At 50.9% G+C, this 20,304-nt stretch overlaps 8 protein-coding genes across 8 annotated transcripts; 5 read left to right on the forward strand and 3 right to left on the reverse strand.

The window, feature by feature from the left end:
• Positions 1–430: 430 nt before the first annotated feature.
• Positions 431–1,774, reverse strand: PtrM4_050310 (uncharacterized protein; the record flags this gene model as incomplete). Its single annotated transcript, XM_001936830.1, has 2 exons — positions 431–1,059; positions 1,210–1,774. The coding sequence occupies 2 exons, from the start codon at positions 1,772–1,774 to the stop codon at positions 431–433; spliced, it is 1,194 nt and encodes a 397-aa protein (XP_001936865.1).
• Positions 1,775–2,375: 601 nt separating this feature from the next.
• Positions 2,376–3,288, reverse strand: PtrM4_050320 (PRE1, 20S proteasome; the record flags this gene model as incomplete). Its single annotated transcript, XM_001936831.2, has 4 exons — positions 2,376–2,509; positions 2,559–2,977; positions 3,028–3,212; positions 3,265–3,288. 4 exons carry the CDS (start codon positions 3,286–3,288, stop codon positions 2,376–2,378), a joined length of 762 nt encoding a protein of 253 aa, XP_001936866.1.
• A 264-nt stretch (positions 3,289–3,552) lies between these two features.
• Positions 3,553–5,321, forward strand: PtrM4_050330 (FF domain containing protein; the record flags this gene model as incomplete). Its single annotated transcript, XM_001936832.1, has 2 exons — positions 3,553–3,631; positions 3,682–5,321. 2 exons carry the CDS (start codon positions 3,553–3,555, stop codon positions 5,319–5,321), a joined length of 1,719 nt encoding a protein of 572 aa, XP_001936867.1.
• A 2,787-nt stretch (positions 5,322–8,108) lies between these two features.
• Positions 8,109–8,800, forward strand: PtrM4_050340 (uncharacterized protein; the record flags this gene model as incomplete). Its single annotated transcript, XM_066104858.1, has 2 exons — positions 8,109–8,533; positions 8,614–8,800. The coding sequence occupies 2 exons, from the start codon at positions 8,109–8,111 to the stop codon at positions 8,798–8,800; spliced, it is 612 nt and encodes a 203-aa protein (XP_065959422.1).
• Positions 8,801–8,918: 118 nt separating this feature from the next.
• Positions 8,919–10,779, forward strand: PtrM4_050350 (uncharacterized protein; the record flags this gene model as incomplete). The annotated part of the gene is made up of 13 exons (XM_066104859.1): positions 8,919–9,008; positions 9,063–9,166; positions 9,339–9,375; positions 9,428–9,619; positions 9,674–9,974; positions 10,028–10,053; positions 10,113–10,125; positions 10,184–10,217; positions 10,288–10,333; positions 10,399–10,469; positions 10,522–10,547; positions 10,602–10,659; positions 10,713–10,779. The coding sequence occupies 13 exons, from the start codon at positions 8,919–8,921 to the stop codon at positions 10,777–10,779; spliced, it is 1,065 nt and encodes a 354-aa protein (XP_065959423.1).
• A 1,731-nt stretch (positions 10,780–12,510) lies between these two features.
• Positions 12,511–14,737, forward strand: PtrM4_050360 (GAL4 domain containing protein; the record flags this gene model as incomplete). The annotated part of the gene is made up of 3 exons (XM_001936834.1): positions 12,511–12,733; positions 12,817–14,645; positions 14,705–14,737. 3 exons carry the CDS (start codon positions 12,511–12,513, stop codon positions 14,735–14,737), a joined length of 2,085 nt encoding a protein of 694 aa, XP_001936869.1.
• Positions 14,738–15,442: 705 nt separating this feature from the next.
• On the reverse strand, positions 15,443–16,193 carry PtrM4_050370 (riboflavin kinase; the record flags this gene model as incomplete). The annotated part of the gene is made up of 2 exons (XM_001936835.1): positions 15,443–15,967; positions 16,077–16,193. 2 exons carry the CDS (start codon positions 16,191–16,193, stop codon positions 15,443–15,445), a joined length of 642 nt encoding a protein of 213 aa, XP_001936870.1.
• A 2,117-nt stretch (positions 16,194–18,310) lies between these two features.
• On the forward strand, positions 18,311–18,469 carry PtrM4_050380 (uncharacterized protein; the record flags this gene model as incomplete). The annotated part of the gene is made up of 2 exons (XM_066104860.1): positions 18,311–18,397; positions 18,446–18,469. The coding sequence occupies 2 exons, from the start codon at positions 18,311–18,313 to the stop codon at positions 18,467–18,469; spliced, it is 111 nt and encodes a 36-aa protein (XP_065959424.1).
• Between the last annotated feature and the right edge of the window lie 1,835 nt (positions 18,470–20,304).

Consider the following 20,304-nt stretch of genomic DNA (forward strand, 5'->3'; position numbering starts at 1 on the left):
TAGAGATCCGAAGGTGTTGCAAGGGTGTCCCGACATATGATGACGCTGACAGGGTTGTGTGTTGTACCTGATCGTACCTGGGAAAGATTGCCGGTTTTTCTTTTCGTTTAGGAAGGAATGGATTATAGGTGCGAGGACTTTGCAGGGGGTCCCTAGAGTAAGGTGAGTTTGCAGGGTGTGCAGTCTTCGATGATGATCTTCAGAATTACCTCTTTTCAATGCAGAAGGGAAGATCAGCTTGCCACGGGACGGTAGGCGAGCTTGCGGACTGCGATAAGCCCCGTTGACAGGCTTAGAAATTTTCACTGACTTCATTTTGTTCGAGGGTGGAAAACTACGTAAAGTCTCATTCGCTAAGCTCCAGTGGTTCAACCATTTCTACTCGATTGCTCTATCCGTTCACAATACGCGCGCCGCTCTGGATGAGCAGCTAGTAATTCGGATTGGCTGTGGGCTCCCAATAATGGCTATCCAAGGGGTCATCTCTTCCGCACGCCTCATAGCCGTACGTCATGATTCTATTGAATGTGCCCCTGCTCCGGAAACAATGACTGCATAGCGCGTTCCTCTTCCACTCCTCGCCATGGATGTTTTTGAAGATGGAAATGTCTTGTAACCACTCATCACCTTGTCTCTTTCCGCCCACAACGACGCTTGTATCTAACAAGTGCAGCGGCCGAGCATAGCTTGGTGTCTCCGGCGGTTCAGGAGTCTCGGATGGCGATCGGCGCTCTGAATATGGCATGGGAGACTTAGGGCGAGAAATCTGCGCTAGGACTGGCTCAAGGCCTTCTGGTGAGGCGATACTGGGACGAAATGAGGAAAGTTCAGGTATATGCTGGTTAAGGGAGGTTGGAAGCACACCTGCTGGCGCTCTTTCGGTAAATGTCGCTTCTCTTATCACTTGCCTGTTGTCACCGGCGATGCCGGCCCTCATCGACGGAGATAGTCGTGTTCCATGAGACAGGACGGTTCTGATCTCAGGAAGAGCCATAGAGCGCATCTTCTTGAGTGGTGAAAAAGAATCCCCGAAGCTCGGACTGCGTTCTCTTTTGCTAGCTGTACATTCATCAGCACATACGAGATAGAGAAGAACGTGCAAGTGTATGGAACATTAGGTTGTCGGCAATCCAAGATGTCCGCAGCCTCGAAGCCTGCGGAAATACTAAAATGCCTTGCATCTGCTGCGCTTTGAGGGTAACAACTTACGACTGTTGGTCTGCGACCTGTGATTAGATGATGAGATGGTCGCTGCAGTGCTTGTTGCAGACGTTGGCTGGTCGGAGGATGATGAACTGGAAGAGATGTCCGAGTCGACAAACATCAACGGCGACACCATTCCGCTTGCGTTCTCACCAGATATTGTTGGCTGCGCAATGAACCTTGACGATGGAATCTGTAGTTTACCAAGAGTAGGTCGTGAATGTGGCAGTGTTGCATTGCCATCTGCCTCATGATTGTCACTATTGTAGACTGTGTTACTGCTATCCGCGGCTTGGTCTTGAGGTCCGATGAGATTACTCATGTACAAGCCATCGCCCTGAGGCGATGATGGACTTGGACGGGTTAGCGGAGTGCCCAAACTTGAAGATGCACCATCTGTCCCGAGTGCAATCTTCTTGGATCGGGCTTCGTCGGAAGCTCGTAACTTGTCTCGAGCATCTCGAGCAACGACATCGCCGTCGATCCAGACTGAGACTGTTTGCTTTATAGTGTTTTGACAAACCGAGCTTGACCTGTCCATGTCAATATAAGTGACGTGACAGATGGCCATGGCTCAATTCAAAGCCGAGTGGCCTCCGACGACGCTGGTACATCTCACTCTGGGCTAGAATTTGGGGAGATGGTATCATGCTGTACGGCTGTCGGTGTGCCTGTCCCTCGAATCTTATCTAGAAGAAGACGAAGAAAAGATGCAGCGGGTTCGGCATTGCGAGAGGATCTATAGCTTGGCCGCCGGCTAGGAGTAGTCATGCTGATAGGATGCTCATATATGGATCAATAAGCAATGCAGGGTAGGCGACGTGAACGGTCATACAATATTCCCGAAATGTGACATGGAAGAGGTGAGGTGATGCAAGACATGGCGGGATGCTTGACTTTGTTTGGGTAGTGTGGCACAGGAAGGAGGGAAAGAGCGTCATGTAAAGAAAGAGGCAGGCACTGTGCGACAGCATCATCGGCAATCACTCACGTGGCAAGATTAAACAGATGAAAGAACGAGGCAATACACGGAACGAGAAAGGTCATGACAAAGTGAGATTGGCTATCATGTGCGACAAAGCTCTCACTTTATATGATATACTACAAGCCTCGTTCTATCATGCAGAGGCCTTTTCATTGCGCTTGTTCGTATCGTGCATTGGTCGTATTCCTCATGACTCGGACATTTCAGTGTCCTCAGCCTTGGCCAGGCCGTGCTCCTTGAGCAGGGCATCGATCTCATCCGCACCCCAAAGGTGGTGGTAAATCTTGCCAGTCTTGGTCTTTCCTACTGTTGCAAATTCAACTGGGGATTGTTAGCATTGACTTTATTGTGAAGCGGATTCGTGACGCACTCTTCTCGCTGCTTAGCTTGGTCGAGTCCATCGTCTTGCTAAGCACCTTGACTGCCAGTCCGCATGCCTCCTTGAGATCGCATTCCTCCTTGTAATCCTGCTTCAACAAGCTCTGTGCGGACGCATTGTTTGCGCCGACACTAGTTGCCTTCCAGCCACCATAGTTGCCACTGGGGTTGCTCTGGTAGAGCTGGAACTGTCGCTGGGGATCCCATCCTGCGTAGATGAAGGATACACCGAACGGCCGGAGACCTCCATGTTGCGTGTAACCTTGCTTGAGATCGCATAAGCGGCGGACGAGCTGCTCACAAGGAATGTCTTCGTTGTAGGTGAGGAGGTAGCGCTGAGCAGCTTGGCGGGCATAGTTGATGAGGATGTTGGCGTCTGCCGTCATTCCTGCTACGGCACAAATCATGTTGCTGGGCGTCTATTAGTATGTAGTCTAATTGAGCTTGACCGCCTAACGCACTCGTTCAAGATGTACAGCTTCTCGGCCGATGTATCCTGCTCCAACAACTTGCTGGTCACCTTTCTCTCTGCGGCAAGTACAATGCCATCCTGAGCTAAGATACCAAGCGCCGTTCCAGCGTGAGAGATGGCTTCCAGAGCATATTCGACCTGGTAGAGGCGACCTTCGGGGGAGAAGATAGTCGTCTATACACTATTAGCTGTGTTGTTGTTGCCGCCTTGATTAGATAATACACACCCTGGAGTCGTATCTCCGCGACATGATTGCGGTTTACTTGTAACGATCTGGGTTGTATTGACGTTGTTGACACCAGTAAGGGAGGAAAGTGCGGCGGGGAAACTGGGGTGCGGGCTTGTGTTGGTGAGAGCTCCAGGCACAAGCTCATACGCAGCGCGTCGGCGGTTCAACATCCTTGGCGCCGACCAGTTTTTGGTGCCAACGAGCCGCAACACCAAACTCTCGCATCGCCAACTCTTCTGTCGAATTCCTCTTCTCTCGCAGGATTTCTAGTTTCAAGTCTTCACCATGTCTGATATACCCGTTCGGCCGCCTCCGCCACCACCTCCACTTCCACCAGGATGGACAGAACACAAGGCACCTTCAGGTAGCTATAGCTTCCTACTGCGTCATATGCATTTGCTCATTTTATATCAGGTCACTCCTATTACTACAACACCGAGACGAAGAAGTCAACATATACTCGGCCCGTACCAGAGATAGCGCAATATCATCAGCCAACACCACCTGCCGCACCTGCTTCTTATAGCGCAGCCCCAAACTACAGTGCCTATCCCGATGCGCAACCTGCGCAAAATACCTTCCAGCCTCAACCGTCAATCAACGACTTCATTTTCGCAAGCGCGCCGAAACAGTTTCCGAAGCATGGCGGAGCGCAACAGCAGGGACGCGGTGGGCATCGTGGGGGGATGCGCGGAGGGCATAACAACTTCAATGATAGAAGGAGAGAAAAAGATGACAGACCCAAGCATCGCCAGGACATTCCAAACTGTGCGCCATGGGTATTGGTGAAGACCAAGTTCGGACGGCGCTTTGTGTGGAACAAGGACACGAACGAGAGCTTCTGGAAATTCCCGCCCAACGTCATGACGGCCGTGATCGAATTTGATCGAAGAGAGCGCGAGAAGAAGGAGCGTAGGGAGCGTGGCGAGCCGAGTGATGTTGAGGAGGATCATGACGCCATGGCTGAAATTGAGGCAGAGTTGGCCGAGGCGGAAGAGGAGATTGAGATTGTCGAGGTAGATGGCGAGGAGGGCATGGAGAATGATGAAGAGTACGAGGAGGTCGAGGTTACGGATGATGAGGGCGAACAGAGTAATGCGACAAAGCGACAGCGCACCGAAGAGCCGTCCGGCGACCAACCACAAGAAATGGGCGACGACGACCTTGCGTGGCAACTGGCGCAAATGGAAGAGATGGAGATGGGAGGTGATTATGACGATCAATACGACGACGAAGAGCCTGCATTGTCTGAGGAGGACTGCAAGGCGCTCTTCAAGGAGCTACTGGACGACACAAAGATAAGTCCATTCACGCAATGGGATAAAATTCTAGAAGACGGTGTATTATTCGACGACGAACGCTACAAGGCTCTCCCAACCATGGCTGCAAGGAAAGAGTGTTTCAACGAGTGGTCACGCGACAAAGCCCAGTTTCTCAAGGAAGAGAAAGCTCGACAATCGAAGCGCGACCCCCGGATACCATATCTTGCCATGTTGGATCGTTACGCAACACCAAAGCTCTACTGGCCTGAATTCAGGAGGAAATACAAGAAAGAGCCAGAAATGAGAGATACCAAGCTCTCCGACAAGGACAAGGAGAAGCTATACCGCGATCACATCAAACGTCTAGCCATGCGATCATCAGAGCTCAAATCAGACCTATCCGCCCTCCTACGAGCACAGCCCCTTGCCCTACTCAACCGCTCAACTACTCTAGATACTCTGCCTTCGGCTGTACTCAGCGACCTCCGCTTCATTTCCCTTCCCCCGTCAACTCGGGACTCCCTCATTACTACCTACATCTCCACCCTCCCACCTGCGCCCGAAGGCGTAGTCTACTCAGCCGAAGAAGAAGCCGAACGTGCGAAGAAATGGGCCGAAAGGGAAAGGAGAGAGAAGGCGCTTGCAGACCGCGAACGCCGTGTTAGAGAAGAAAAGAGGAAACAGGAACGTGATTTGGAGTATGGTAAAGGACGGTTACGCGAGGAGGAAATGGAGATTGAAAAGGCGATGAATGTGGGCAAGGAGGGGCTGAAGGCGTATTTAAAAGAGTAGGTGGTTTCATGTGTAGGGATTTGTGGATATAATTAACTGGAACGAGAGAAAGCTGCCCACGTGTGTAGCCTTGAATCGCATCTTGATTCGATCACGTGTAAAATCACTTTAGTGACGTGGTTTGACTGAAGCGTCGTTGTCGTAGATAGTACGTCACACACTGCTATACTTCTGAATTTGGTCCCCATCTCCGTTTTCCAAGACGGGAGACGAGTGGTTTAGTGTCTTTGGCTCGGCTTTATTATTCAATTCTCCTCAAGAAGAATGACCAAGGTGGTGATGAAAGCGGATAACATGGATCAGTCTTCGCCATGAGATCTGTCCGAAACTGTCCCCTTTACTCTAAGCCTATGGATGACGATGAGCTGGGTGGTTTGGTCACGGGGGCAATCTCTGGGAGGATGCCTGCGTTACGTTGGAAAACGCTTTAAAACGCAAGGATATGCGGATCACTATAGTGGGATCGTTTTTCTCTATAGATAAGACTGAATGCAGATTCTGTGATGAGGAAGTTGGATGCTGAGTATGTACGTGTGAGTTTTCCTCCCCTTTCCTCCTTTGGTTTTTAATGCGTGCAGCTTCGTTCCGCACCGGGTATCAAAGCCCTCACGTCACTGCCACCACCATAACGCAAATATACACTTACACAGAACCCTATTCCCAACCACGAGAAATCAGTACATCTCACATTGAGTTCCCGAGACAGTTGAAAAAAAGGTATCCATTGTTGTATTGTTTGTACCACTCCAAGCATGCCCGGGCCACCATCAATGCACCTCAAAGACCCACCCCGGGGCCGTAAGCGCCCTAATGTGGAATTTAATGTTGCGAGTAAATATAATGAGCACTCAAAAAGTTGACAATGGGTAATGATTTGAGGTTGATCTCCTGGTGGCTCTCACGGGAGTACCCTCAGCGATCTCGACACGTCTTGGTGTTACTCTTCCATATTTGATGAGTGTAATACGTATGCTATGAGGAAGTACGGGCGTGATGGAGCAGGAGCACACTGGGGAGTAAGCACGAGGGAAGGACTTGGGAAGGAACATGTGGAGACGTGGCAGGAGGTTTGTACGGAGATCCTCTGAGCGGGAAGACAGCTTGATATTGGCTGGTTTGAGGCAGAGGTGCTTTCGTCTCATAGTGTAGAGAAGTATTAATTACACGTAGGGCTAATTTCATCACTTCCAAGTGTCTCGAGGCTCGAAACCATGATCGATTAAGTATGCATACTATGAGATTCCTAACCAAGTGCCTATGGTTTGCGCATGCGATAGCACTTTGCATACAGTTGGATCGGTCGAATACTTGTTCATATCTAATTCGCCGCACGGATTCAGATTGGAAAGTTTCCTCAAAGCATGAGAACAAGCAGACCAATCTTCTACACATCAACCTGCAAGATACTGAGAGGTAACATACACGTAGAGATTATAAGCCGTACGATCAAACTAAAGTCAACATATGCAGTTTAAAGTCATCCAAAAATCCTCTAGTTTCACTTTATTCATCAACCTACAACTCACTATCGCGACCAGAAGCTTCACAGCTCACTCGCAAAACACCACTAACAAACAAAAAGAAACATGAATCCACCATCTCACTTTATGCAAGGCGACCCCAGTCAATAGCGCAGAAACTAAACCACCTTGCTAACACCCGGGTGCTTAGAACCTTGAACGCGGCAATCGGGGATTCAAAATACTCCGAGTGGTTGCGTGAGTTGACCGGAAAAAAATACCGAGGAAAGTTTATCGGAGTAACATTTAACAAGCGCGTTCTCCCACGTGGCGCCGTTGCTTGTCGTTTCTTTTGCATGGAGCGGTTCTTCGGGAACAGCCGCAGTGCTAAATAGGCGGCTTGGTAGTGGAGTTGATGGTTTGTTGATGGTGTTCTTGGTCGTAATCATGCGATGGATTGTCTGGTGTCGTCGCGAGTTGGAGCAAGGAAAGACCTCATCATTAATGTCTAAAGCACTTGAGAGCTTGACCCAACAAACATCGCCGACAGATAATACGAAAACCCCATATCCGAGGTACCTACTCACTATGAAGCCAAAAAAGGTGAAATCAGGGTGCTTATCCCAGCCCATGAGCGAGTCGGATAGAGCCCGCTAGGCCCCATGCCGGCGGCACGTTATCCGCCGATCACGGTAATTCAAGGCAATCATTTCTCGGTATCGGAAGATGCACCGACGATAGCGAGCATACCTCGCGCATAATTTCATCGGTCAGCAAACAACGCTTTGTTAGTCCAACGGTCGAAGCCAATATAACGCAACGGCGAGGCTCCGAGCTAGGGTCCGCGAGAACATATCCGGCTCCAGACACCATCTTAGCCGATTTCCAAGACAGATGACGCACCCAGGACCCTTTAGCAAGGCGGCGAACGACGTCGTTATGTCCGCAAAATGACCCACCCCACTTTACGCATTCTGGACTCCAGACCGTGGTCGGTCGGCAGGACGGAAATGGGTCTAGTTACTTGCAGCGTGTTTGATCCTTCGTCGCACGCGTCGCTTTCACAAGTGCTTTCGTCTCTTCTTTTGAGAACACGCGCGGTATTGAGTAAACGATCAGATTTTGGTTGATAACGAGAATAGAGGAACACCTAACTGAGTTATATCCGAGCGGGAACTACTGTTGTCCCCAGAGTGGAGCTATCTTGAAAGACCCTTCATTCGCCAGTACCCCAGGTCCTGGATGAACGTCTTGCCGCGAGTCGCGTTCTGTGGAAAGAAAAGTGACGACAGCACTGGTCAAAATTGATACAACTAGGGGACTGAGCATGAGCTCAGCAGAGAAAGCGCACGAAGACAGTGGATCGAGCGAGAGGCAGACAAGAGATGACATCGCTGACGAAGCTGACGAAGAAAAGGCCATTGGATTCGATGGGGCGGATTATGTTTCAACCAAAGAGCAGGAAATTGGCGTGGCTGGCATGGACCGCAGCCGAAGCAGGCGTTCGCAAGACAACAGGAGCCTAAAGACTGTCAGATCACACCATTCAAGAGCTGGGGGAGATGGCTACACATGCCTCGACGCTGAGGCGAACAACCATGGAAGCAGCAGCAGGGCCAAGTCAGGCCCTGTGACTGAGCAGCCATATTTAGTCGGCTGGGATGGTGACGCAGACCCAGAGAATCCCAGGAGTATGAGCAAGCTACGTCGATGGGCTATCGTGTTGATATGCGCGGCTAGTTCGCTTTGTGTGTACGTCTTTTGATCTTGTGAAGACCAAAACTCGTGTAACATGGACACATGCACATGCTAATGATTATTCCCCAATTCAGGACATGCACTTCGTCGCTGTATACGTCAACGTATAGTCAGCTGGAGCCAGAGTTTGGGGCTTCCCGTCTAGTCTGCACACTTGGACTGTCCTTGTTTGTTGCAGGACTCGGCACAGGTCCGATGATTCTCAGTCCCCTCTCGGAAGTGCGTACAACTGCCGGCACTCGCAGGATCGCCAGTGCATAGGGAAAAATATTGACTAACGCCGTGGCAGTTCTACGGGAGGAGGCCTATTTACATTTGCTCCTTTACCTTCTTCCTCATCTGGCTGATTCCGTGCGCGCTGGCTCGAAATATCGAAACAATGCTGGTGGCGCGCTTCCTCGATGGTCTGGCTGGCTCAGCCTTCCTCAGTGTAGCCGGAGGAACTGTGGGCGACATGTTTGGAAAACACGTCAGTCCCTCCCCACAACCAGCTTACCACTTTTATTCTCTGACGCAATCATAGGAACTATCAGCGCCTATGATGGTTTACACGGCCAGTCCGTTTGTAGGCCCAGAAGTCGGACCCCTGATAGCAGGGTTTATTGTTGAGAAGACTACGTGGAGATGGTAAGTGCTTATTCAAGAGACCCACAGCCCCCCCGCCTTGCGACACTACACCTGCAGATCTGATGGCGTTGATTTCAAATGCAAACCGCATTCTGTGGCGTTCGTTCTCACGGCCAGAAAGATGGTCGTCTGCTTTGCCACGGTAATGGGCGGTGTGTTGACATCAAGTCAGGTGTTTCTACGTGCTCATCATCTGGTCTGGAGTCCAGGTAAGGTTGTGCTGCACACCATGTGCGCCAGAGACTAATGCTAGCCTTGTAGCTTTGCCTAATCGTCCTGTTCGTGCCTGAGACGTATCACCCTGTCCTTCTCCGCCGGAAGGCGATTCGACTGCGAGGAGAAACCGGCAACTCAGAGTGGATAGCGCCGATTGAGAAGATGGACAGATCGATTGCCAAAACAGTCTTGTGGTCATGCATCCGCCCGTTTCAACTCTTGATCTTTGAACCTATGGTGGGTCTTTTGCGCGATGTGGCCTTGATTGGTGGACTGACTGTCGTGCTGCAGTGTTTGAACCTCTGCATCCTGTCTGCCATTTTGTTGGGTATCCTTTACCTGTTCTTTGGCGCCTTTGGTCTCGTGTTTATTAACAACCACGGCTTTAGCATCTCGCAGCTGGGACTTTCATTCCTTGGCTTGTTGGTAGGTATGCTTACGGGGATTTCTACAGACCCCATCTGGAGGAAGATATATGGTAGGCTCGTGCGGCAACGCGAAGAGCAAGGAGGCGAGCCCGGTGGGTCGGAACCAGAGTTTCGGCTCCCTTCAACGATTGTAGGCGCTTGGGTGGTTCCCATTGCACTCCTTGGTAAGCTTTGACAAGGATGTGACTGTGGATAATTTCTAATCATACGTATGCAGGGTTTGGATGGACGACATACTCATCTGTGAGTTTAGAATGATGCTACTATGGAAGCTTCTATAGCTAACACCCCGGTTTCTGCAGGTTCACTGGATAGGTACGACAGCATGGTGCATATTGTCGAGTCGCAATATTTACTGACCATTACACGACAGTCCCAATGATTTTCTCAGCGCTATTTGGCCTTGGGTAAGACTTCTGTTTTTGGACAATGCCAGTGTCATGGATAAGAAAAGAACTGACGGTATTTGTGACGTAGGGTGATTTGGGTGTATTCAGGGGTCTTTACATTCCTCGTCGAGGCTGTGAGTTACCATGCACCGACATCGGACCAGGCTGCTGGGTACAAGATTCTGACCTCGCCGAACAGTACCCTGTCTACGCTGCGTCGGCTCTTGCGGCCAACAGCTTTGCGCGGTCGTACTTTGCTGCGGCATTCCCGTAAGCCCAGGCCAAACGTTGGGGCAGACATGCTGACTAACCCATGACATAGACTATTTGGTGTTCAGATGTACAACAGTAAGTGTCTGCTAGGCGCACCATGATGAAAGAGCGGTCACTAAAGTGGAAAAGATCTCGGCTACCAGTGGGCAACGACTGTGCTCGCGTTCCTGGCACTGGCAATGGCACCGTAAGCAACCCGCGGCAGTGGCTACGGGATTCGACTAATGTATGCTGTTGCAGGTTTCCAATCTTGTTCTTTCGATATGGCAAGCGACTCAGGGGCTCCAGTCGCTATGCATCTGCATAATGGTCGTGTCTGCGACGCGAGAGCATGTGGCAGAAATGAGTGGAGGGGGACTAAGAATAGCGAGTGACACGGCGTTTGCATGCCATCATGTTTATTGAATCAAGGATTTTGCGCCCACACGTGAGACGACATGAAGCAAGTTGGCCGGACCTTTGTGCGACGGAACATGAGCGCCACGAGGGCGGCCACGCCAGCTCGAGGGACAAGGGGAACACAGAGAGCGAAGCGGTTGCGGATGGTGCCGTTGCCGAGGGGCGGAGGTGCCGCCGAGGTGTGAGGAAACGTGGTCGGCAAGCCAGCGACACGGGCGAGTGAGACGCTGAGGGCGACACAGAGGCTCGCGAAGCTGTAGACGAGCGACACGAGTAATCCATGGGAGCATGAGGGTCGGTCGCACCGAAGCCGGCCCCTCCCCATGGGCTGAGGCAGAGGGGGGAGTGTGAGTGAGTGAGTGGGTGATTTGGCCGCCATGCCACTTCTGCACGTCTGCCTCACAAAACTCACAGGCGATTATTGGACCTGAGGAGTGGGTGCACAATCGATAGTATATACTGCTAGGAATGGGGCAAGATTGTCCAGCGTGCGCGCGCAATACCGGTACAGGCGTGGTGTCTCAACTCGAATCAATCAATCTAACCATGTAATGAAGGATCATGACGACCAAGTGTGTGGAGAAGAAGCACATGCGAGTGGCTGAAGTGGCATTCGATTGGTGACGAGAGTGGGAGGCCGTCGTGGGTCGTGTCACGGGAAGGTGGAAGGCTAGCGGCTAGCGGCTAGCGCCAAGCCCCAAGCACGCCCGTCTACCGGTCGACAGGGACCGAGGCAGGAGCTGCTGGTGCGCACTTGCCGCACCTGGGCAGCACCTTTCCCACAGCAAACCTCGACAGCCAATTGCGGGGAACCGCATCTGCGCGCAACTTGTAGAGAGCCCCAATACCGCACACGACCAGCGCCCCGACGCCTCGCCCTCTGTCAATCGCACACAGCGCTGCAGGTGCCCTGGACGCGACTCGAGCTCGTCAAACATCGCCTGTTCAGCGCTCGCCGCCATCGGTCGCGCCTGCCTCCAGCCCGGTCGATCCTGCCTCGCCAGCAGATTGCTCCTGCCCGGCCAGAAGAATCGCTCCCAGTGCTCGAGAGCGACTTGCCCTGTACGACAGAGCCGTCGCCTTACGGTGTCGCTACGGTGTCGCTACGGTGTCGCTCCTCCCCCGCTGTCACTGCTTCACTGCCACACACGCCGCCTCATCCTCCGCGGGCTCAGCTCCCGGCGTATCTTGTAGAACCACACCCGACTCCCAGCAGCATGGGCAGCGCGTCTCGGTAGCATCTCGCTATCAAACATGATTCTGTGTGCTCCTGGAATGCTCCCTCGATTGCATGGACCCCGGCTCCGTACCACTACCGCACTGTCCCATACCTGCCCGCCGGATTGAGTGCCCTTCACTATCTGGGTCCCCTGCATTGCTCGCCATTGGAGCTGTCAGAGTGTCACGGCAGCGCCTGTTCAAGCAGCCAGCGCACGCGTGATCGCACTCCAAAACACGCAGCTGGAACGCCTCCACCCGTGCTCCCAAGACACATTGGCTGAACCGTTTTGCTGGGAACACCCCAAGAAGACTACTGACGGCTGCACGCAGCGCTGAGCGTGCCGTCCCCAGCGCCCCTACTAGTTCACAGCAGCAGTCCGTGCTCGGCCGCAGAGCCTGCGCTGCCTAGAGGGATATTATGACCACCCCAGACGCCGAAGATGCATCTCCCTCGCCGGAGTACAGGAGTGATCAGGACGACGATATGGCTGCCGAACAGACTACAGACCGCCAGTCCGGCGATGCCTCGCCCACCCAGAAGCCTGCAAACGGCAAACCCAATGCAAAGGATCCTCTAAGACCACGGAGAAAGAAGGCGCGGAGGGCATGTTTTGCCTGCCAGCGCGCCCATCTGACATGTGGTGAGTATGGAGAGTTTGTAGTTGCCGTGTCGTTCTAGCGTGATCGACAGGTTTGCACAGTAGAAAACTAACGACTACAACAGGCGATGAAAGGCCGTGCGGCCGCTGCATCAAGCGAGGTCTCCAAGATCATTGTATGGACGGCGTGCGAAAGAAGGCAAAGTACCTTCATGACGCACCAGATGGCTCTCTCATGCCCGGTGTGGGCGGCCACTACCCGTACATGAACGGAAACCGCCCAACACCACTTCCGGCTCAGGACACACATACAGTCTCTGTCTCTCCACAAAGCAACATGTACAATCAAGCCCAGCCACCGGCCGCATTCTATCCGCCAAATTCGATACCAGGCCAACTACCCGTTACTCAGGACACGCGAGCTTTTAGCAACCAGCAGTCGCCGATATCACCGCCGTTTACCCAGGCCCACCACGCTTCGGTGCAAAATGCAGGTGCGCCGAGTACCATGTCACAGGGTCAGCAAGGTATGCAACAGTTTGGACCCTTGTTCGACCCCAGCGACCCAGCCTTGTTCAATTTCGATATTTCCAGTCTGAACTTTGGGAACCACTATGGTGCGCTCGAGTTTGGCATGCTCGGCCACATGTCATCAGGTGCAGTCGAGACACCGCATGACAATAACCTGATGAACAACATGAGCGGTTCCGTGAACATGTATAATCAGCAAGTGCCGTCCGGTTACCCGGATCAAAATAATGCGGCCGCTATGGCATTCGGTCCGAATGGGCTCCCTGGCAGCGAATGGCAAGAGACGCAATCGCGGCAGGGAAGTATGCACGTTCACACGCCAAACAATACCTCGGGTAGCGGCAGTCACGACCACCACCCTCACCGAAATGACAGCCTCAATGGTCCTCACGCGTTTGCCATTGGCCAAGGACCAGCCACACATTCTACAGCAAGTCCGGCATCCACCGATGCGTCTACGTACGAGGGTGATAATCCACTATCTACGGCAGCATTCTTTGCGAATGCTAATCGGCCGCATGCACAACGGTCACCCTTGGTCAGTCGGCCGCAACAGGAAAATAGGCCTCCAACCACAGCACTGCAATCAATACACGCAAATGGCATTCGTAAACGCCAACGAGATACCAAGAGCGTGTATCAAGGCATTACCAAGCCTTATGACTATGTTAAGGGCTATCATAGGCTGTATCAGCTGATTGACAAGAAGTACTCCAGGCCATGGGTCGCCAAAGCACAACAATATCTACAAAATTACCGACCCGTTCTCTTACAAGTTCGTGAAGAGCTGAACCGAGACGATCTAATACACCAAGAAATGGGTCTACAACGCCATCTCATGACACTTCAAGAGCACTTTGCCGAAGTAGGTACCCCCTTCCTCATCTGCCGGCGCTCAGGCGAGATCGTCGGTATAAACAAGGAATTCACCATCCTCACGGGCTGGAAACGCGATGTCCTTCTCGGCCACGAACCCAACCTCAACGTCAACCTCGGCACCAACCGCGAATCCAGCGAAAGCGATACCTCTACCCAAAACACAACTCCTAACCTCTCAGCCCAAGACTCCGAGGGCGCTACCCCCAGCGTCAACATCATCGAGCTCATGGACGCAAGATCAGCCCTAGAATTCCTTCAGCACTTTTCTGAACTCTGTTATCAGGACCCACGCGGTTATGCTTCCCAACGTGTTAATATGCTGCGATATCAGACCAAAGCAGACGTTGACCGCATTCACAACATGAAGAATGCAAGTTCTGGCGACGCGAAATTGGATCCATTGGTCAAGATGGAAGGCGGAGCTGTACATCAGGGTGAGAGTGCTATGCAGCGGCTTGGTGCCAAGAGCGGAATGGTCGATTGCATGATTTGGTGGCATATCAAGAGAGACATCTTCGATATGCCGGTGCTGGTTTGTATGAGTGTGAGTTTCCCCCTTTTTACTATCCGAAATGATCAGATTGCTGATGTGTTTGTGTGTAGGTTATGCCTGTTCTTGATAAAGGTCTTCCATAGGCCTGAGAATGACGCTTACTGGATTCATGAGCTCTACACTTCCTTCATCCCCCCATACCATTTTCTTCTACCCCATACCATTTAGTCTAACGAGAGACGCTTGTATACGCTTGGTACCGCAGAAACTGCACTACGTACGTTACACGAACCATGGACACGTATGCACGTACGTGCTATGATGTTTTGACGGAAGCGAGTGGTGGCGGTGGTGGTTAGTGGTGGCTGTAAAAAAGACAACCAAAAGTGTTTTTGCTTTCTCTGACGATTTGCTTTTTTGTTCTGGGTTCTCCTGGGAGAGCACATGCATAGGATACCTGGGCCGGGTCTCTCCGTTCTGTATACGAGGGACCTGCATATTCGGGGGAAACAGCGGATATGGCTTAATACGTGGTGGTCTTTTTTTTGTTTTGCTTTCCTGGTTTCCGGCGTTCTGATGGCGTTCGTTGGTGGAAATGTTTTCGAATGGCGCAATTGCAATCATGGATGGAGAATTAGACAAAGCCCACGCGCTTATACCAGTGTTCTCTCTTAGACCGAAGTAAATGGATATTTTCTAATTCTTCTTTCTTTCTCTCGGGTAGGGTGGGGTATGTGTTCACCTCTATCTTTGGTGTCATCTATTCTCTACCGCCTGAAATCAATCATCTCTTTCCTCTCCTCTGATCAATTGAACATCTCACACACAAACCATAGGACCCCTCAGCCCTATTGCGCCGCACCCTCCTCCCCACCCTTCAACCACGCATCCCCCATCCACTTCTCATACCCCTCCCTCCCCAAACTCCTCCTCGCAACTCTGATATCCTCCCTAATATCCTCAACCAACGCCTCCTTACTAACATAATCATACTCGGGCCTGATAAACCCCATAATCAGCAAACTCAGCTCCGCACCATAAAAGTCTTTTTCAAAACTATGCAAAATGTGTATCTCGATCGACCGCTTCTCGTTCTTGTAGTACGGGTTGTAGCCAATGGACAGCACGGTGGGGTATACGGTTGAGGGCGTGGGGGTGGAAGACGAGTATTCTAGGTCCGCAACCGCGTGCGAGGAGGAGCGCGTGGGGATGGATGTGTCGGATGTGGCGCTTGGGACGGATGAGGCGCTGGTTTGAGAGGGAATGGTCGACGTGTCGAGCGTGCACCAGCCGTAGTATATTCCTGAATCTAGCGTGTCGTGGCCGCCTATGCTGAGGCCGGAGAGGGGGATGTTGGCTGTGGGGATGCCCAGCTGGTGGTGGGGTGGTTAGTGTTGCGCTGGGTTGCATTAAGAGAGTGATGGAGGAGTGTGTTGTGGTATTGCTGGGTATGATTCATCGGGAGGTGGTATGTGATCTTACCTCTTTACTTCCGCGTCCAAAACCTTTGACTACGGGTCCTCGGAGCTTTATGGGGAATGGAGGTTGGGGTGTGTCGGGACCAGCGATTGGGTCGCGCGGACCGTCTGGACGACCCATGGTGTTTATTGAGTATTCTATTTCTTCGGGATGCCGAATTGAATGTATTTAAGGTCCTGGGGTCTTGTCACAGAAAATGCTGGATTTGTGTTGGATGGCTGCCTCAAGTATCTTCGAGTCGGGATGACCAAGGATCCGATCGGAATGGCGTGGGGTCTAGCGTGGAATTGCAAGGGTTAATGTTTGCTTAGTCATACTAGGATGTATCGCTACTTCTTGACTTGGTTTTCTTGGCAGCAACACTGACTTCGTCTATTGAGAAATATATATGATAAGTGCTATAATCACATGTTGTAGTTATGTTGGGTATCTGGACTCTGGCCAAGGTAGCATATTCTGGTAAATTGTGGGCAGCTCCTCTGTATAACAAACTTTCGTCCTTGGATGACACTGGCAAGCCTTCAGCAATTAGTCACAAGCCTTGGAAACTTGAAACAGGCTTTCCTGTTCAATCCTACAAGCAGCTTCGGTAAAGCCTTGATTAGAGTATGAAAACCATCTTCCGGACAGATTCTTCTATCTTTGGTCTGTCGAAACCTGTCTCCGGTCTAGCTACAGTGCAAGATTTCGACTGCCAATCCATGTTCCTAGTCATATTAATGAATTTCTTTCAATTATATAACTTGGCCAAGTACGTATAGAAACACACAGCGTGTCTGAAGGACATGTACCAAGATGTTGTCACACTCTAAAAACCCCAATGAAATCAGAAATCCTACGTGTCTAGATGGCGGGTAGGAGGATGTTGTTACATCACGCAAGGCCCAGTCAAATTAGCAATTACTCTGGAAATATATACGAAGAGACCAAACGTCGGAAGCATTCTGGTTGCGCCTGGACAACGGAGGGCTGACATAGAACTTTCTAGGCCTCCTAACACATGTCTAAATCTGCGGAAGGCTTATCGGCTGCGCCTCCAAAGAAGGCTCGCTTAATTTATCAGAGGCACCGCAGTATTTGGTGTGCGGGCACTATACTCCGAGTGAGAGGCATTAATAACAGGCACGTCATAGGCGCACAGACCTATCCGCCAACAGCTGCCTTCGACATCGATGTCGAGGATCCATTCTAATTACCTCTACCATTGTCAAAACAACAGGCTCAACACGGAGCTTGTTGAGGCTCGAGATCTGCGCTATGGCTAAGGCCGACTTCGAGCTTACCATGCAAGTGGTGGAAACGTGGGTTCATCTCTTCGCATTGCATCCAGACAAGTTTCTTTCTAACAATCCTGACAGACGAGCACAACAACTTGATGCGACATGAGCGCGGTAAGTAATGTTGACATATAGGATGAGTACACTGCTAATTTCCACTTAGACAGGTAGCTTTGGACGAAGATACGAATCAGTTCATACGGTGATACGTGGAAGAACACAGGCGACTGGAAAATAAATGGAGAACCACTACAATGTAAGAATACTTGAACTCGACTAAGAGATATATACTAATTACATATGTAGGTACCTTGGCGAAGCCAGCGTCGCAGCTAGCCAAGCTTGGTGTCGTTCTTTCAGCTCCACCTTCATGTCCAAACTTCCCAGCGAGCTCCGTGACATGGTGTTTGACTACACTTTCTCACAAGATTCTAAACCATACACACTATGGTTCGAGCATGATCTATGGGAGTTGCACAATAGCCACCGCACGAAGTGGAGTGAAGCTGTTGCCAAAGGTGGACCTCCGCCTTTGCAAACAAGGACTTCGTCGGAGAGAGATTCGCTATAGAGGCCACAGAAGCTATGTACCACCAAACGCGTCTGTGCATAGCTGAGGTCGATCGTCTCTCGGAGTATCTCAATATGGATCTTGTTGGCCATCTCACTGGTAGCGAATGTATTGCACAGGACCACACTCGTAGTGTCGAGATCAATTTGGCGACCCATTACCCCGGAGCCGTGAAATCAGAGTACCTCAAGTCTAAGAAGTGTCTCTATCCGCTCTTCAACATCAAGCATCTTGAGTCGCTCCAGGTTGTACTTGTCGTTAACTATGGAATGCCATGGTGTTCGACACGGTATGCTCTTCGATACGAAGAAGTACTAGCACCGGTGGTCTTTCGTCTCAGTAGTCTGGGGGCACAAGTATCTTGGTATAGAAGGTGTGACAATTGAAAAATGCTCGAGAAGATTGGGGTGCCATCTCGTAGCACCATGCAGACCCTGGAAGAGTTGCAAGAAGATATCGCTGCTCACTCATTGTTTGTAAGTCACTCAAGCGCTTAGATCATCTGCATGACTGACAATTCATAGAATGAGACCACTGGTGGGGATTAAGAGGTCTTGACATGTCTTCTCGGCATCCTGTCAAAGCAGGCTCTACAAATCCTTTGATAAGACTGCTTCGAAATAAGATGACCAATTCGGATTGAAGGACACAGATTGTTCAGACACAAGGGCTCATGTAATCGAAGAGATAATGGCTGGTGCAGTGAATAGTGGTGAACATGGTCCTTGGATGCCAGCACATGTACGTGCACTCGGGTGGTCAACCGGATACAAAAGAATTACATCATACCTTTCAATAGAAATCACAGACTTGTACTCATTAAGGGATCCCAGAAGACCCCAAACGTGAAAGGCATCGTCAACATACCATGGCACGCCATACCACTTGCAGGAAATCCCTCAGATAGCGTGGCCTCTGAGAAATTACCACAAGATACGCTGAATAGGCTGGTGGTTCTTCTCGATCGCAAATTTGCTACGTCGATGTAATCACTTGAAGACTTTTGGATGCGGTAGTTTTAGCTGCCTCGCTGTAAGGTCAACTGTGATTTTAGGCTTTGAGTCTATTGTACCAAAATATCCTAAGACTGTTAGGTATGGCGTGCTACGGTAGCCTTTAGAAGCATCGCGGGAGTGAAAGCACAGACTGCCGGCCACGTGCGGTGATTGCTACTCGCACGTTATGGGCGCACGGACTCACATAAGTGGCCTTTCCGTATACATGTCGCAGTCGCAGACACTCCTTTACCAAGCCCCGACAACTCTTTCCCGAGATTACAAACGACTCAGTCCTGCGCGATAGATGAGATGGGCGACTTCGAGAAGGCGGTGCAGCGGGTGAGAGCGTAGGTTTCTTCTCTTTGCCTTTATAAACTATCAACTTTCTTTCAACAGTAGTAACAGCTCGACACGGAAGCTAGATGTTGCATATGCGCAACAAAAAGAGAGCTACTTGCTTACAAAGATCTAGGCAACAACACCGTCTGAAGATTATCGCGGAAAATCAGGAACGTTTGGACAAGAAAAAGAAGGCCGTCGAAATGTAAGAGCACTGAAAACTGCCCAGGCGAGACGCTGACAAAAAGAGCAGAGAACTCGCGAGAGACGTTTACGCTACTATTCGGGCTTTGTGTCGCCCTTTCAGCTCCTAGTTCATGCAAAAGCTACCGCGTGGCATCCGTGACATAATCTTCGACTACCTGTGCTTAAAAGGCTACTGCAGATGCAGATTCTGGATCATAGAAGGTAATTGGATACTAGAGTTCGGCCTTGGAACACGCATGCGTGTCGCTAAAGGTGGATCTCCACCATACTTCGCAAACAAGCACTTCGTCGATGCGGGCTTTGCTACAGAAGCAGTGGAGGCTCTGTATCGCACCTCGATCGTGAGCATAAGCAACGCCCAGAACCTTGGCCACTATCTGTAAAACGACATTCTTGGCACCCCGTGCATCCCTATGGACCAAATCGGCAAATGTCTTGCGGTCGGCATGGCAGCTTCCAAGGACCTACACGATAAAATGGGGTACACCAAGTTTGTTACGTACCTCAATCCGCTATTTCAGGTTAAACACATCAAGTCCCTCCTAATTAGGCTTATTGTGGTTTTGGAATAGCCTTTCTACAATGACACTTCCGACGATTTCTCTGTCCGTTTCGAGGAGGTATTGGCACCTACAGTCTATCGTCTTAAAAAAATGGGGGTAAAAATCCGGTGGTTACGAATACTTAGAGACGACAGCTATACCTCTATCCTTAAGGTGCGAAAGAGAGTTGCTAAACAGAGTCTGGGGGAGTTGGAAAAGGATATTGCCGCTCATTCGGTCTTCGTGAGTCCTTGAACTTCCCAATCTTATATTCCACTAACAATCAAAAGAAATAAC

This window comes from Pyrenophora tritici-repentis, chromosome 10, assembly GCF_003171515.1.
Source record: "Pyrenophora tritici-repentis strain M4 chromosome 10, whole genome shotgun sequence".
NCBI lineage: Eukaryota > Fungi > Ascomycota > Dothideomycetes > Pleosporales > Pleosporaceae > Pyrenophora > Pyrenophora tritici-repentis.